Raw genomic sequence first — 17,275 nt, forward strand, 5'->3', positions numbered from 1 at the left:
AAACGCCATGAGATGCCTTTACAAGGTATTTTAGAGGTTGAGGTTTTTGATTGTTGGGGTATTGACTTTGTTGGACCCTTCCCTCCATCTTTCAACAATGAATATATTCTGGTAGCAGTGGATTATGTGAGTAAATGGGTGGAAGCATTAGCTTGTCCTAAAAATGATGCTAGCACGGTAATTAAATTTTTGAAGAGGCAGATATTCTCACGTTTTGGCACTCCAAGAGTGTTGATCAGTGATGGAGGATCTCATTTTTGCAATTATCAGCTAGAGAAAGTACTCAAACACTATGGAGTAAAACATAAGGTAGCTGCACCTTATCATCCACAAACCAATGGACAAGCTGAGGTGTCTAACAGGGAAATAAAAATGATCCTGGAGAAAACAGTGACTTCATCAAGAAAGGATTGGTCACTCAAATTGGATGATGCTCTTTGGGCCTACAGGACTGCAATGAAGACATCTATGGGATTATCACCGTTTCAACTAGTCTATGGGAAAGCATGTCATTTGCCAGTAGAATTGGAGCATAGAGCGTTATGGGCTTTGAAATTCTTGAATTTTGATCCTTATGAAACTCAATGCACACGCAGAAGGCAGATTTTAGAGCTTGAAGAAATGCGATTACATGCATATGATTCATCTAAAGCTTACAAAGACAAGATTAAATTTTATCATGACAAGAAGTTGGTGAATAGAGTTTTCAACCCATGACAACAGGTATTATTGTTCAATTCAAGATTGAAGATATTTCCTGGGAAGCTGAAGTCAAAATGGTCAGGACCATTTGTGATAAAAGAAGTGCATCCGCATGGAGCAATTGAAATATTTAATCCAGCTGCTGCTGATCCACAGAAAAGTTGGGTGGTGAATGGTCAACGTCTCAAGCCCTATCTAGGGGGAGAGGTGCAACAATTGTCCACAAAGATGTTGTTGGTTGATCCTTGAGAGCTTGGGTCAGGCTCGTGACGTTAAACAAGCGCTTACTGGGAGGCAACCCAGTATTCTGTAAGTATTTTTTGTTTTTAGATTAGGGTTTGATGTACTCTATTGGAAACCTGGTTTGTGTGATGGTTTGCTATTAACTGTGATTGTTTGATAAGTAATGCTTGATGATGCTTATTGATTGATTGATGTTGAGATAGATGTGCACATAAAATGCTTATACAGGTGATTCACAAGCTTTGTGAACAAATACAGGATATCATGATTGTGATTGTGAAATTAAGCAGGATGTGTATGTTAAATGTGAATGAGCTTATATGTGAGGTTTTGAGCTCCAGAGTTGTTATGTTTGAATGCTATTACTTTGAAAGCATGAATGACTTTGCCCAGGTTTTCTATGATTGAATCAATTGCTTGTTTTGCATCATATGATCAAGGCCGTTTGTTGGAACCCTTTTTATTGGCCAAATTCATAAAGTTAGCCCACTAAAAGAGAACACTTTGTGTTCTATCCTTTGAACCCTTAGCCTTGAACATACACTGAAAACCCTTGATTGAAAATCTTTACCTTGAGTTAAGTAGAAGATCTTGTGTGGTATTGTTAAATGTTCAAGTTTGGGGTTGTTGAGAAAATATGAAAAGCATTGAGCTAAGAGCTAAAAAGTAAGAATATAAAGAAAAAGAAAAAGAATAGAAAAGAAAAAGAAGCAAAGCTCAATGCAAATGCAAAGGCAAGTTGGGAAGAATAAGAATAATTGTGTGGTTATGATTCTCTTAACTCAAGGATTTTGTGATCCAGAAAAACCAATTTTCTTGTTAGCCCAGCCACATTATAAGCCATTGAAAAGTCCTTGTGATGATGCATGCTTGTGAATGTTTTTGATTGTGGTAAAATGAAAGGCAAAGTTGATTCATGTGACATTGTGATAGTAGAGTGAATGAGTGATTACCTCTTATACACTTGAGTGTGAGTGAAACACTTTACCTAGTGAGGAAATATTCCATGAGCACATGAAGATCCATGCTTAATTGATTGATCATTCATGAAAAATAGCATTTATTGGATATTAACTAACTTTGTGAAACACTAAAGCATGTGCACATCTTGATTGAACTCTTGGTCATAAGATTGAATGAAGTTTTTACTTATCTTGAAAAAGAGGATTTTTGAATGAGTGAACTATCATATGAATTGGTTGAAGATTGAGTTACATCTTGTTTGCTTGAGGACAAGCAAAGTTCTAAGTTTGGGGTTGTGATAACAGTTGAAAAACTATTATTTTCATGCTTAAAATTGATACAAAAAGCAACCTTTATACTTGGAAACTAGCTTGAAATCATGCTTTTATTCATATTTTCAGAAATAAGAGAGCTGGACAGGTTTATGCTTGATTTCAGTGTTTTTGTGCAGGTTTTAAGGTGAATTTAGTGAAAGAAGTGAAGAAGGAGAGAGATGAAATCAGAAAAGACATCAAAAAGTGTAAAAGGAGAAGTCGAAGTCACCGCTCAGCGGCAGTTTACTGCTGAGCGGCACTCAGGAGCTTACAGGAGGTCCGCTGAGGGGCAAAATGGCCGCTGAGGGGAAGAAACGAGACGCGCACTCACCGCTGAGCGGTACTTTACCGCTGAGCGGCACACTTATGGGCTTGGGCCTGAATTTTCTGTAATTTTAGAATAGTATATAAGCTTTACGACGTCCTAGGGTTTGTATCTTTGGCAGAAACGAAGCAAACACTCTCTCTTCCACCCCTTTGAAGGAGGATCTTGGATGCTCAGGCTACCTCTTCACCTTTCTAGGGTTTTATCCTTCATTCTTTCATTATTGTTCATCTAGGTTCACCATGAATATGGTGAACTAAACCTTGTATGTTTGTTGGGGAATCAATGTAATCTTTTGAAGCTCTCATATATGGAATTTATGCTTGCATCTTAATCTAAGATTTATGCTTTCTTTCATCATTAGTTAGGGTTTTTCCTCTTTGCTTAATGCTTGCTTTGTTTAACTCATTCAATGCATGATTATTGATTTTGTCGATACGGGAACGTACGGGGAAGTCTAGATCCGGGGAATCTCTCCCAATATTATATTGGTTGTCGTTAAGCTCCTATGCTAAGAGAACTAATTATTAGGAGTGCTAGGAATCGTATGAACTCGTAATTAGGGATAGGCCTTCTTGACAAGGTAATTTAGAGAGTGGCATTAACAATGATGACTTGAATGTCGAATTCCTAAAATATATGAGAGTGGATAAGATGAAATTGACCCCCAACAACATATTCATATATATATTTCATTGAAAGTGCTTATCTTTTGCTTTTGCCATTGATCAAAACCTCATGCATACATGTTTATTTTCGTCTTTTGCATTATAAAATCCAATCATTTTGTTCTTAAGTCTTAGCTAATCAAAGAGTCACATAACTAAACTAGGCCGTGAGTCCTTTGGGAGAACGATACTTGGTCTTACCGAGTTTATTACTTGAAACGATTCGGTCATACTTGCCGATTGTTCAACAAGTTTGTGACATCATATTTTGGTGATCATAAATTTGTGCATCACCCTTGGACTGCATTTTCTTCCATGGTATTGACTGTTGGGTGTACCTTTATTGATCCTTTGATGTTCTGAACTTCAAAAACATCTGTTGCCCTCATTGTTTGACCCTGGATGCCATTCCCGTCAATTGTGGACTACTCCACTCCTCCAACCCACGGGAAAAGTGGTTCTTCATCTAGTTTACTACCCTGTGGATATCTCTCTTCCTTTTTCTCTTCATCATTAGCCAAGTACTCTCCTTCAGAGAATTTCTTGCCTTTCTTGATGTTTTGCAGACTGTTTTTCACATCATCCTTACCTGTTTTTCCCTCTTTCTTTCCTTTAATGACAGATTTCTCACTTCTTTCTGAACTCCTGTCCTGGTTCCAAGTTCTTCTTCCAAGAATTTTGTTGATTTCTTTAAGTTCTTGGCGCATCCCTCTCATCTTGGCCTTCAATTCCTCCATCGTCGTCTCCATCGAGTCAAACCACCCTTCCAACGCATTCATTTGCCCATCCATCCTCCCTTCCGGCGCGTTTAGTTTTCCCTCCATCTTGCTCCACAACCTTTGATCAGGTCAGACCAATTTGATAGACTTCTTTGGCCAAGAAGTCTATCTATCACTCAAAACAGCACACACACACAAAATAGTGAACAAAACAACACTGTATATTATTCTTGTAATCCAGAGTACATTGTACAACACCCAACTCTCAAGGGAGCACTCTCCCTCCACAAGAACAACCTCCTGTCAACACAATGAATATCCAAAACCTCCCCTAACACAAGACCTCCTTGCCTTCTTATAAAGGCCCCCAACCAACTAATAACTAATTCCTAATCTATTTCCTTTTATTCTGCACACATTATATCCTATCACAGTTGTTGGAAATCAAAAAATGCTAAGAGGGCATAATGACTTTCAGATGGGGGAAAAATAGTCATCCACAACAAGGCAATGCCAGTGGTGACGATGCTGGGCCGAAAAAAGCTCTCAAAGAAAAACAAAACTCACCCAAAAAGTTGGCGCCAAACAGTAATGTTGGTTGGAGAAACCTCGATGGAAAAAGAAACCAGCCAGAATAATGTCTAGTATAAATAGTATTTGCCAGAAAAATGTTGGTGGTAAACAGTAGCATTGACCAAAAAAGACTCACCAGAATGTCACAAGTGACGAACTGTGACAACAGCAGCAAACTGTGCGTTCGATGTGAGAGGTGACAGTATGCAAAAGAGTGTAAACTAGAAATCATACATGATTTCTAAAATATTTACTGATGAGTAGCAAGTCGATATGGAAAGCATGGATTTGGGTTCACTTCTCGTTAGCCTCAGAATACCACGATGAAAAAATTAATAACAAAACAGGTCACAAAAGATGATACTGCTCTGGTAACACACAAGTATAATGAATTTTATGTGATGGGTACACACAAGTATATTTATTTATAATGTGTAAGAGATACAATGATAAGAAACAAAATCAAATGCAATAACGGAAAATATTTTGTAAGATATTTTCATATCAAATCATATCTCGTATCCCTATTTAATGTAATCAGATCATATATCTATCATTTTTTTTACAACAATCAACTCTCATCTCTAACAAAGTTATAAACACATCATGAACCAAATATCCCAAAAGCTTGAGCTTTTAGGTGAAGACACATTAATTGTTTTACATTATAATTCAGACCAACTCCCTCATACAAGAGCCCTTTGGTTTTAAAGCATGGTCACACACAAACACCTTAGAAACTCTAGATCACTTAATCACATAACCTTGATATCATAACATTGACCGATAGGTACTCCTAAAAGCTAGCTCAAGAGAGGAAGATTGGTCAAGGCTTATAAGGAATACTCTGGCCATATTCCCAATCAATGTAAGACATCTTACCAAAAGATAAATACAATATCCAAAGCAAAACAAACTACAAGCTGCAAAAACTCCTATATTATATAGGCAATTGAAGTATAATAGAAATCATGCACGTGAATGTATTGGGTTTGAAATATCAAGGGAGAGGAAGGGGAACCCAAGTAGAACAGGGGAAGGAATTAACTGGAGGGAGGAAATAGAATGGCTATGCTCAAGTAGTAAGTATCGAACGATTCAGATACACACAAAATAATGTGATTCTCAAAAGCGATGATACGAATCACATGAAGAATTGCTTTTGCTCTAGTATCGTCATCAAATCACAATTCGTTCTTCGAATTACATTAATCCCGTTTTGGATTGGGAATTGTGGCTTGAACCGCACCTCCATAAATTTGGGTTTTTGGGTTGGGTTGTCCAATTTGGTTTGTAAAAACCCTAATTTGGTTTACAAACCAACCTCCATTGGTTTGTAAATCCTTAATTTCTTTTTGGTTTCTCAACTCTCACCTCTCACCTCTCACCTCTTATTCGTTGGAGCCAATGAACAAGGAAAAAGTGTCTTCGCCATCGTTTTGAGGAAGAGAAGATTTCCACATAAGTGAGTTGAGTCGGTCGAGTTCTTTTCTTGAAGATTACAGAGTTGAAATCTTCTTCTTCTTCAATTATTTTCTCTGTTTCCTTCTTTAGAACCAAAAGCCCTTTTTAGTCCAGTTCTTCTTCTTCTTCAATTTTGTTTTTCCTCTTTCTCGGATTAAACCCTAGAACCGTGAGTAATGAAGATTTGGAGTTGCCAAGAGTAGAGTTATTGCATGAATTGGTGAATTGAGAGACAGCCGTAAGGTACGAGGAGTTGTTTAATTGTGTGTGTTGAATGGCATGCTTCTCTCTATTTATTTGTGTTCACTCGAGTATTATATGATGGGAATTGAGTTATTAAATGTTCAGATGACTGGGAAGAGGTATTGAAGAATTGAGTATGAGAAATATGTTAAATTGATGTTTGAGTTGTATTGGGGTCAGGAATATTAAATGTTTTAGTGTTTCTGTTTTATTTCTGGTAGTTTGTTAGGAAAGGAGCCTCTTTGGGCTTACCGGAACCCTATATAAGGGATTCCAGCTTCTGTATTAATAACTGATATCCATTCAAAAGGAATAATACACAATTTCATTTTCTCTTCTCTGTAAACATTGATCAAGAAAGAAGTACTTACCTTTGTCACGCGTGACCCATTCCGATCTCCTCTTTTCGATCCATCATCATCGCCGCTGGTGGCCTTGCCGGAGCTGGTCGAAGATCACTCTCCCTCTCGCCCTTGCAGCTGAACGTACTCAACAAGCTTCTAAAAAACCAGAAGCTTCTTTCGAGAATTTTGTCTCAGGCGCATGTGGGCCAGGGAGCTTTTGGGCCAGCTGTTTTTCTTTATGGTACCAGAGCAGGTCTTGTGCCTGTTCTGCCACTCATTCCGCTGCAAACTCTTCCTCTTCTTTACTCTTTTCTTGTTTCTTTAATTTCTTTCTTGCCATTATGGAGAAAGTGGATCAAACCAAAAACCCTACTAGTCCTTACTACTTGCACCCAGGGGAGAATCCTGGAGCCTCCCTTATATCTCAAGTTCTAAATGAGTCAAACTATACTTCATGGAGCAGAAACATGAGGAGAGCCCTTCTCTCCAAAAATAAACTGAAATTCATAGATGGAGGAATCACAAGGCCAAAAAATGACGACAGCCTATTTGTTTGGGAAAGAAGCAATATGATGGTACTATCTTGGATTACTAAGACACTCTCACCTCAAATAGCAGAGAGCGTAATATATGTAGAAAATGCACAAGAACTATGGGAAGAATTGAAAGAAAGATTTTCTAAGGGTGATCACTTCAAGTTTTCAGATTTACTCCAAGAAATCCATTCCATTAGACAGGGTGAAAGAAGTGTGAACCAATATTTTACAGATTTGAAAATTTTGTGGGAAGAATTAGAATTTTTAAGACCCATTCCAAGCTGCAGTTGTAAAGTTCCTTGCAGCTGTGATTTATCCAAAGTCTCACACAAGTACAGAGACATGGAGCATGTTATATGTTTCTTGAAGGGCTTGAATGAATGCTACAGCATTGTCAAAACCCAGATATTGCTTATGGAGCCCCTACCCAATATTAATCGTGTTTTCTCACTCATCATACAACAAAAAAGACAAGAGAAACATGATTTCAGTCAAAGCGACAGCAAAATTCTTGCAAACACCACTGAGAGACAAAACCAGTGGAAGAATAATCAGGGATGGAAGGCCTATGGGCGCGGAAACCCTCCCAGAAATCAAGGAAGAGGGAGAGGGAGAAACCCCAATTACGGGAAACAGTGTTCCCACTGTCATAAGATGAACCATACCATTGATGAGTGCTATTCCAAGCATGGATACCCACCTTGGTACAAAAGAAATGACAACAATAGTGAGAACAGCACCGGACAGAATGAATTGGGATCAGCCAATACTTGTTCGACCTCTACAGGAACACAGAACAATCCACAAAGTGCCATTCAAAGTTCTTTCACCCATGAGCAGATGCAGAGGATTCTACAGATGCTGGAAAAGGCTGACAGCCCATCCCACGGTATCAGTCAAATTCAAAAGGACAGTCCAGAGGACACACAAGGTATGTTCTCATGGATCATAGATACAGGGGCAATAGACCACGTGACTCATGATAAAAACCAGTTTACAACTTTCTATAAAATAAAACCCATATCTGTCAAACTACCCAATAGCTCTGTTGTTACTGCTCAGTATGCTGGAACCATACATTTTTCCAAAGAATTTGTGATTTTCAATGTTTTATATATACCTGAATTCACCTTCAACCTCATATCTGTTCAGAGTCTTACTAGGGATATTAATTGTACACTAACTTTTTCTTCTAAGATGTGTGAAATTCAGGACAACTCCACATTGAAGATGATTGGATATGCTAGTGTGTGCAAGGGCCTATATCATTTGCAATCCTTTGGAAGAAATTTAGCTCCTAGTTTTACTTTTTCTTATGAACATGACAATGTAAATCTATGGCATTATAGACTTGGCCATCCTGGACATAGTGTTCTTGAGAAAATGTGTAAGACCTTCCCTTATATTCAGAATGCTAATGATAATGCTTGTGATATTTGCCACTTTGCCAAGCAACACAAATTACCTTTCCCTAAGAGCACCTCTTTATCTAGTAGTTGTTTTGACATGATTCACTGTGATATTTGGGGCTTATATCCACCCCTTCTGTACATGGTCACAGATATTTTTTAACTGTTGTTGATGACTATAGTAGACATACATGGGCTTTCCTCATGCTTAATAAGGGTCAGACTAGGGATATCTTACAAAATTTCATTACTAAGGTGAGAACTCAACACAATAAAGTCATTAAAACCATTAGAACATATAATGGACCTGAATTCAATTGCTCTAATATCTATGACTCTTATGGAATAGAACATCAGAGAAGTTGTGTTGAAACCCCACAACAAAACTCTGTTGTGGAAAGAAAACACCAACATATATTGAATGTGACTCGTAGCCTAATTTTTCAATCAAATATTCCCCATATATATTGGTCTTATGCTGTATCCCAAGCTGTTTATTTAATTAACAGACTGCCATCCTCTATAATCAAGGATAAAACTCCTTTTGAACTCTTACATAGTGATTCACCCACTTATCTTGATTTAAAAGTGTTTGGTTGTCTTTGTTTTGCCTCTACCTTAGAAGGAAATAGAAACAAACTTGACCCTAGAGCCAGAAAGGCTATTTTCTTAGGATACAAGAATGGAGTAAAGGGATATGTAGTTCTTGACATTAATAGCAGAGAAATATTTGTTAGTAGAAATGTTGTGTTCTATGAAGATATCTTTCCATATAAAGACAAACAAAAGAAAAAAAATAATAGTAATACAGGAGAAGAAGACATTTTTTTTCATGGTGATATTACCAGCAGTTCCGAAGAGGACTCTGCCGGGAATGAAAGGGAAACCTTGGATCTTCCTCATGACAATCATGTTGGTGAAGGACCTGTTGAGGGAAACACTACCACTGGAAACATTAATCCTAATGAACAGGGACCAGGTAATGCACATAGGAGATCCAGTAGAATTAGAAAAACCCCTGAATACTTGAAAAATTACATACAACAGGGTGATGAATCTCCATCCACCCAGTTGTGTGCCAAGAATAATTTGATTACACCTTATCCGATTGAAAGTGTCTTATCTTACAAGTCTCTTTCTGAGAAACACTTGAAATATACTCTTGCTATAACTGTCAATAAGAAACCCAAGTCCTATGAAGAAGCTAAGACCAGCCCCGAATGGATTGATGCAATGAAGAGGGAAATACAAGCCCTCCAAATGAACAAGACCTGGTATTTGACTCAACTTCCTCCAGGAAAGAGGTCCATTGGATGCAGATGGGTCTATAAGATAAAGCATAAGGCTGATGGCACTATTGAGAGACACAAAGCTAGGCTTGTTGCCAAGGGATATACCCAACAAGAAGGGATAGATTTTCTAGACACTTTCTCCCCCGTTGCTAAACTCACCTCTGTTAGATTATTGCTTGCTCTTGCAGCCTCTAAAAACTGGTTTTTACATCAGCTGGATGTGGACAATGCTTTTCTTCATGGGGATTTAAATGAGGATGTTTGTATGGATCTCCCTCCAGGACTAAATGTTGACAATAAGGGGCTGGTTTGTAAGCTGACTAAGTCTCTGTATGGACTGAAACAAGCCAGCAGGCAGTGGTTTGAAAAACTCTCCACGTTTCTTATCTCTTCAGGATATACCCAATCTAAATCAGATCATTCCCTATTTGTTAAAAGAACCTCTTATAATTTTACAGCTCTGCTTGTATATGTTGATGATGTCATTCTAACAGGAGACTCTATGAAGGAAATCAATCTCATTAAGACACTGTTGGATAATCAGTTTTGGATTAAAGACTTAGGAGAACTCAAGTACTTTCTTGGTTTTGAGGTAGCTAGATCTAAGAGAGGAATACATTTGTGCCAAAGAAAATATGCTCTAGATATTCTGGAAGAAACAGGAATGTTAGGAAGCAAACCTAGCTCTACACCCTACTTAAGCAACACAAGCTGTCTATACAAGACAGAGGATTATATGAACAACCCTAGTGATTATAGGAGATTAATAGGCAAACTATTCTATCTTACTAACACCAGACCTGATCTGTGTTTTACAGTCAACCTTTTAAGTCAGTTCATGCAGGAACCAACTAAGTACCACTATCAAGAACTACAACATATTCTCAGATATGTCAAGTTAAGTCCTGCTGAGGGACTCTTTTTTGCTGCTGACTCTAACACTCAAATAAAGGGTTTCAGTGATTCAGACTGGGCCACATGCCCAAATACCAGGAGATCAACTACTGGCTATTGTATCTTCTTAGGTAGCTCTCTTATCTCTTGGAGGTCAAAGAAGCAGAGTACGGTTTCAAGGTCTTCTACAGAAGCAGAATACAGAGCTCTTGCAGCTACTGTATGTGAAATGCAGTGGTTGCACTATCTACTCCAAGATTTGCATGTTGAACCAATAACAATTGTTGTCCTCTACTGTGACAACAACTCTGCAAGGCACATTGCCCATAATTAGAGTTATCATGAACGCACCAAACACATTGAGCTGGATTGTCACGTCGTTCGTGAGAAAATCCAAGCTAAGTTTCTACACTTACTCCCCATCTGGTCAGAAGAGCAACTCGCAGATATTTTTACTAAGTTTCCTCCTCGGAATCGATTCAAGACTATCATTCCCAAGCTTGGCATGGTAAGTATCCACCATCCAGCTTGAGGGGAGGATATTAAATGTTTTAGTGTTTCTGTTTTATTTCTGGTAGTTTGTTAGGAAAGGAGCCTCTTTGGGCTTACCGGAACCCTATATAAGGGATTCCAGCTTCTGTATTAATAACTGATATCCATTCAAAAGGAATAATACACAATTTCATTTTCTCTTCTCTGTAAACATTGATAAAGAAAGAAGTACTTACCTTTGTCACGCGTGACCCATCCCGATCTCCTCTTTTCGATCCATCATCATCGCCGCTGGTGGCCTTGCCGGAGCTGGTCGAAGATCGCTCTCCCTCTCGCCCTTGCAGCTGAACGTACTCAACAAGCTTCTAAAAAACCAGAAGCTTCTTTCGAGACTTTTGTCTCAGGCGCATGTGGGCCAGGGAGCTTTTGGGCCAGCTGTTTTTCTTTAACGAAAAATGAGAGTTCTTCTCTGTTCACTCTTTGGTGAGTAGAAAATGTGATTATGCATTTGTTTCTTGATTCGTACCTTTTTCTATGGTTGCTGTAATATTAGATATTATAAGGGTATGGTTCTGTTAAAAGGAAAGAAGAACAAAATAGTTGTTTGGTAGAAACAAATATATAATGAGTTCTGTTTTCAATTTTATAAATCAAGAAGTTGGTATATATAGTTTAATTAAAGATGGGCTGGAAAATTGATGTATGTTTTGTGGTGTTTAACATTTCTGAACTGGAATTGTGGTAGGAATCTTGAATGCGTTAGTTTAGATTTTCTTGCTATTTTTCCGTATAATCTTCCACAATGGTATGTTAATGGATTTTGGTGTTCTAAGGGATGCTTTGGGTTGGTTGTGTTATAACTATAGCTATTTTATTTGAGCATATGGGTTGCGTGAATGGGTTTGGTGCCTCTGTTCTGCATGAGTGAGACTAGTTCTTAGTGTAAATATGGAACAACAACTTGGATGAAGAAATTACTTGTTTTGTTGAGTTCGGTGATGTAAAATCTGTTTGTTACTAGTTGAAGGAACCTAACTGCATCACTGTAATCGTTATATACATGTTTTAGCTAATAGAATTAGGATGGTTGTCCTGTAAAATCTGTTTGTTACTAGTTGAAGGAACCTAACTGCATCACTGTAAAATTGTGATAATTCATGTGATTAAACACATTACATTTTATGGTTCTTATTATAGTGCTAAGTCTCTAGAAATTTCTAAAGGAAAATTTGTTACTTGTAATTGAAATGATTTGATGACTACAAACTCAACTGTAATTGGTCGTCTGAATATGCAAATATTGGGATTCATGTATTGTTATGATAACAATCTGTCAGTTTTGGTTTCGGTGTACACTATTTAATGATTCTTTGGGTTCGTGGATACTGTTATATGATTGTAGTTGAATTGGAAATGTGTTTTTATTGTTAAATGATGTTAGAAGTATGAGCTATTGATGTTAATGTGTTAGTAAATTTATTTTGCCATATTATAATCCATATTGGTACAGATGGTTGTTGTGGATCATGGATGTTGTTCTGAAATTTCAGATTTGGAGACTTGTTTTAAAGACTCTTTTAATCCTTATAATTATTGTTATTGTTAAATTCAATCTTATGTTTGAACCAATATTATTTTAGTATGGAACGTTGGGTATATTAAGATTAATGGTATGATGTATTCTAATAAAAGTGCTTGTGATGTAAAGTTACTATAATAATGTACGATCATGGTAATGTAATTGGAGAGTTGGTTGCTAATTAATTAGTCCAAATATATAGTGTCTATAGATAAGAGTTGATTAATATTGATGTAGTTGTTGGTACGTGTATATCTTGTTTTCTTAAAGTGTTTAATTTATTGAATGCTTAACTTACCCATATAATTGTGTGTTTTGTTTGTGTGTGCCTGTGCGATGACCGTATAACGTATGTTATACAGGAGCTCAAATAGGAATGCAAATGACTATACAGTTGTAGAAGATTATTTTGAAAAGTGAGAGACGGGATAAAGACTTGGGAAGATTTATAAGTGTCATGCACATTAAATGCATGGTTTTAAATTATTCTGTAGCGGTATACTTTCATATTTAATCACTGAGTTGTAAATATTAAATAACTATGATGTGGAATATGAAAGAACTTTCTTTTATAGATTTCTGATCAATTAAAATAGAATGATTCTATTCATGATTGTGAAAAGTTTAAATTTTTACACGTTTCTATGAAATTCAAATTAGGGGCATTACAGTATTCATTGGGTGGGTGCTTGTTGATATCATAGGGTGTAATTCCAGGTGTAATATTCCTCTGTAATGTATAAAAGGGTAAGTATAGCATGTAATATGACAAATGCTTCCATCTAAATTTTATAGTTTTTATTAATTTGAATTTTGATTTGCATCTTTTTTAATCTGCAATTTTTATTGAAGTAAGCACATTCTTGTCTCTGTCTATTGCAGGAACTTCATGAACAGTAACTCAGTTTATGTGAAGATCATAAGAGGAAGATGAAAAGACATTGTAGGCTTTGGTGGCCAAAGGAACTTATATCAAACCAAGAATCATCCCCTAGTATTTTGTTTGGGTGGTTTGTCACATGTTCACCATCATCCTTTGATGTGATTGTAGCCTTTACTTACAGTGAAGGCTTGCTTTCTAGTTCTAGTACTAGCATTGAGGTACAAAACTGAATTTGAGTTCACAATTCCTTTTCCTTGCATACAGGTTAGAGTAAGGCACTAGGAAGCACTAACACTTCTATAAATAGCGTTTTTCTATGTCCCACACTTTTTGGACACGACAATTGTCAAACACTCCTTCAAAACATGGTTCAACACGTGTCCAACACTCCTCAATTGTGTCAGAAGTAAACAGTATTTTTTCAGATTAGACACCTCCATACATCTTGGACACCTCTTAAAAACGGCCTGAGTATGAATATAAACAATAAACTGACATCTATTATTGGTTAAACACTTCATAGACACTATTATTGTACAAAAGTAAAAAGAAATTAAAGAAAACAAATATTACTTTAAACAATGCAATACTATTTGTTAAGAAGTGATTTTTAAGTCTAATTCAACCTCACAAAACTTACTTATAAAGTGAAGTTTGTATTTACATATATACTCATTCACTTTATGATAGACGCTACTCCAGAATGTGCAGAGGAAGCTCCACAACTCAGAGAATTGGCAGCGGATGAAAGGAAACAGTGGAGGTTCGGAGCGCACTCAAGGTGTTTGTGAAATTGTCTGGCGGTGTTTGAATGGATGTTTTGGTAGATCTCTAACTCAGTAGGCTTTCCAAAGGGGAAAGAAGCTAGAGGAGGTGCTAGATAACAAAGCACAGAGGTGAACTTGAGAGTAATAGCTGGAAATTGGCAGCATTTCTTTACTTCAATTCAAGTTCCATTTACAAGTGATGAAGCTCTCTATTTATAGAAGAAGGAGAGCTTCTAAAACGTATTGTGCAAGTTATTTTAAATGTGCACATGTTGTAAAACAGATGGAGGAAGCTTGGGGAGCAAGCTGTAGTTGCCAACTCAGCAAAGCATTTGGGGAAGATGGAGTTGCTGTCTTTGGGCGTTGACGTTGACGTAGTGCAAAGGCCGTGGACACCAACCATCCATTTGTGCTTCTTTGGTTTTCTTACGTGGCAGCCTTTTGGAGTTGCTTAGACATGGTTCCTCCCTTTTATTAATATTCTACAAAAGCAATGTAAAAGTATTTAGCAAAGATAACATTTTAAGATTTTTAGAAAGAAAAGATTAAGTCCTTTATTCAACTTCCCTTTCTTGGTCTTAGAGTGAAGTTGATACTTCTTTGGATGGTAAGTCCCTAAAGGGGTTGCCATCATCAATGAACAAGTGTTTTCAAAGATTTTGCATCTTGTTCTGAATAGGTTTTCCCTTTGTGATTGTTCTAGTTCATGGGTTTGACTTCCAAGAAGTCGTCTTACCAATAATAACTCACCTTCACAAGGTAAGGTTTCTTCCTCAGATATAGAAGTATCTGAGTCACTAGAAGAATCTTCATTTTGACTTTGATGGTCTAAGAGATAAGTAGACCGTTTGTGAGGACACTCAGAAGAATAATGTCCTCTCTCTCCACACTTAAAGCATTTGGTCTCTCTACCCCTTGTTTCTTTTGAAGATTCTTTGTGAAAGGTATTTCTTTCTCGCTCTCTTTTTTCTTTACCTCTCACTTTCTCTTTTTCTTTTTCTTTTTCTTGAGGCTTTTCATACCTTTTTGGACTACCCTCCCTCTTAGGATCTGTCCTATAGTCGGAAGTGGTAGGGTAGTTCCTTTTAGTGGAAGCTTTTCTTCTAATTTGTTCTTCCACTCTCACACATAGCTGCACAAAATCATTGAGATCTAAATAAGGTAAAAGTTTTACCTTATCTCTGATCTCATAGTTAAGACCGCTTTGGAACCTAGCTATGGTGAATTTCTCTTCCTCTTTTATCCCAGCTCTTAACATGAGTAATTCTAACTTTTGTCGGTATTCCTCAACACTCATGTTTCTTTGTTGAAGTCGATGGAGTTTGTCCATGACTTCTCTAGCATAATAGGCTGGGACATGCCTTCTGTGTAAGGCTGCTTTCAATTCATTCCAGTATTGGATGATGTAGTCGCCATGCATCTTTTGATCTCTTATGATGGATGTCCACCAATAGAGGGCTGCTCCTTGAAAGGTCAAAGTAGCTAAGGTCACTCGCCTCCTATCATCTATGTGGTAGCACTCAAAAATCTGTTCGACCTTCATCTCCCACTCAAAGTATTCTTCTACATTGTCTCTTCCATAGAAGGGTGGAAGGTCAAGTTTAGGTTCCACATGATGGTCTCTATGGTTATGATGACGCCTAGGAGGGCGTTGATAGTGATCATAAGGGTGATAACTATGGTGACCACTATGCTGGGAATGATCATCATGATCATGGTTTTGCCTATGAGAGTGATCCCCTTGTGAATGCCCTCTTTGAATGAGAGTAAGATTGGCGACCATTTGCCTTAGTTCATGTAACTCAGCCTTGGTTCTATTGAGCTCTTCTCTCAACTCTATGTTGTCCTGATCAGGATTGGTGTTACCTTGAACACTAGAGTGACTCATGCTTGTGAAGTAGAGAAAGTGTTTTCACAAATATTTGACAGCCTTGCACAAGTATGAATCAAAACTTTTGGAAAAGAGGATTTGCTTGTTTTTGGTGAATGACTTCTACAGAGATTCTAAAGGTGAAGAAACCGAATAGCTCCCAGGAAGGAGAGGTGAGTCACAATGGACAAGCTTAGAAACCTTGTCCTTCCTTAGCCAGAGTGTCTCCTGACGTTTCTTACCAAAGTTTCTAGATAGAAGTCGTTCAAAACCTTTTTGGAATGCAACGATGTTATGCCCCTAATAAACCAAACGAAGGTTTGTCTATATGGTAGCACACCTAGCTATCACGGAGACGTAGAACACAAATATTCAACAAACAAAAGAAAGGAAGTATGAAATGAATGGAAAAAGAAAAACGGCCCTAAGTGAAAGTGCAAATGACACTGGGAGCCACTTGACACACTTCCACACTAAGATGCGCAACTAGACTATTACAATGTTTAATGGAGTACTTGGAATTGCTTGATAAGCATTTTCCCAAGTAACTCAAGTTTCAAAAGCAAAGAAGAATTAACTACAAAGGTTCCGTGATAAATGTCACTTATACAATAAAGTGTAAGACAATGTAAACAAAGCCAAGTGTGGCAGCAACAACTAAATAAAGGAGCTGAAATGTAACTTTAAAGTGGTGTTTTTCTGCTGCAAAGAAGTGCTGGACAGCCAATGGAAATTGCTCCTGAAGTCCACTTGAAGCAATGTTAGCAAGACCTCCACTCCTTAAGATGCTACCCCTTTGATAAGGCCTAGCTGGATGTTAAAACTCCACCAAAATATGATGTTGCAGCAGACAAAAGTCACAAAACCCGTGAGTGATAAAAAAAAAATGCTGCAGCAACATGTAATGCAGAAATAACGTGACAGCAATATATGGAAGCCAATAAAAGTGATTTCTAAACACTTTGGGGCTGGAAGAAAGGCTAGCACACAAAAGG

General features: G+C 37.4%; 2 protein-coding genes across 2 annotated transcripts; one reads left to right on the forward strand and one right to left on the reverse strand.

Moving 5' to 3' along the window:
- Window positions 1-6,899: 6,899 nt before the first annotated feature.
- On the forward strand, window positions 6,900-8,542 carry LOC124835094 (uncharacterized). Its single transcript, XM_088106344.1, has 2 exons — window positions 6,900-8,025; window positions 8,307-8,542. Exons 1-2 carry the CDS (start codon window positions 6,900-6,902, stop codon window positions 8,339-8,341), a joined length of 1,161 nt encoding a protein of 386 aa, XP_087962470.1. The 3' UTR covers window positions 8,342-8,542.
- A 6,342-nt stretch (window positions 8,543-14,884) lies between these two features.
- LOC148203524 (uncharacterized) lies at window positions 14,885-16,298 on the reverse strand. Its single transcript, XM_088106637.1, has 2 exons — window positions 15,161-16,298; window positions 14,885-14,892 (listed from the first exon to the last, which is right to left on the reverse strand). Exons 1-2 carry the CDS (start codon window positions 16,296-16,298, stop codon window positions 14,885-14,887), a joined length of 1,146 nt encoding a protein of 381 aa, XP_087962763.1.
- Window positions 16,299-17,275: the final 977 nt, after the last annotated feature.

The sequence above is a fragment of the Vigna umbellata genome, chromosome 2 (genome assembly GCF_029865625.1).
Source record: "Vigna umbellata cultivar VRB3 chromosome 2, Vumbellata_1.0, whole genome shotgun sequence".
Taxonomy (NCBI): Eukaryota; Viridiplantae; Streptophyta; class Magnoliopsida; order Fabales; family Fabaceae; genus Vigna; species Vigna umbellata.

Bases quoted from the DNA above. Each gene is read 5' to 3' on its own strand.
- LOC124835094 (XM_088106344.1), top strand. From the start codon at position 6,900: ATGGAGAAAGTGGATCAAACCAAAAACCCTACTAGTCCTTACTACTTG. The intron at 8,026-8,306 runs GTATGTTCTCAT...TGTGAAATTCAG, and splicing joins CAGTCCAGAGGACACACAAG to GACAACTCCACATTGAAGAT.
- LOC148203524 (XM_088106637.1), bottom strand. From the start codon at position 16,298: ATGAGTCACTCTAGTGTTCAAGGTAACACCAATCCTGATCAGGACAAC.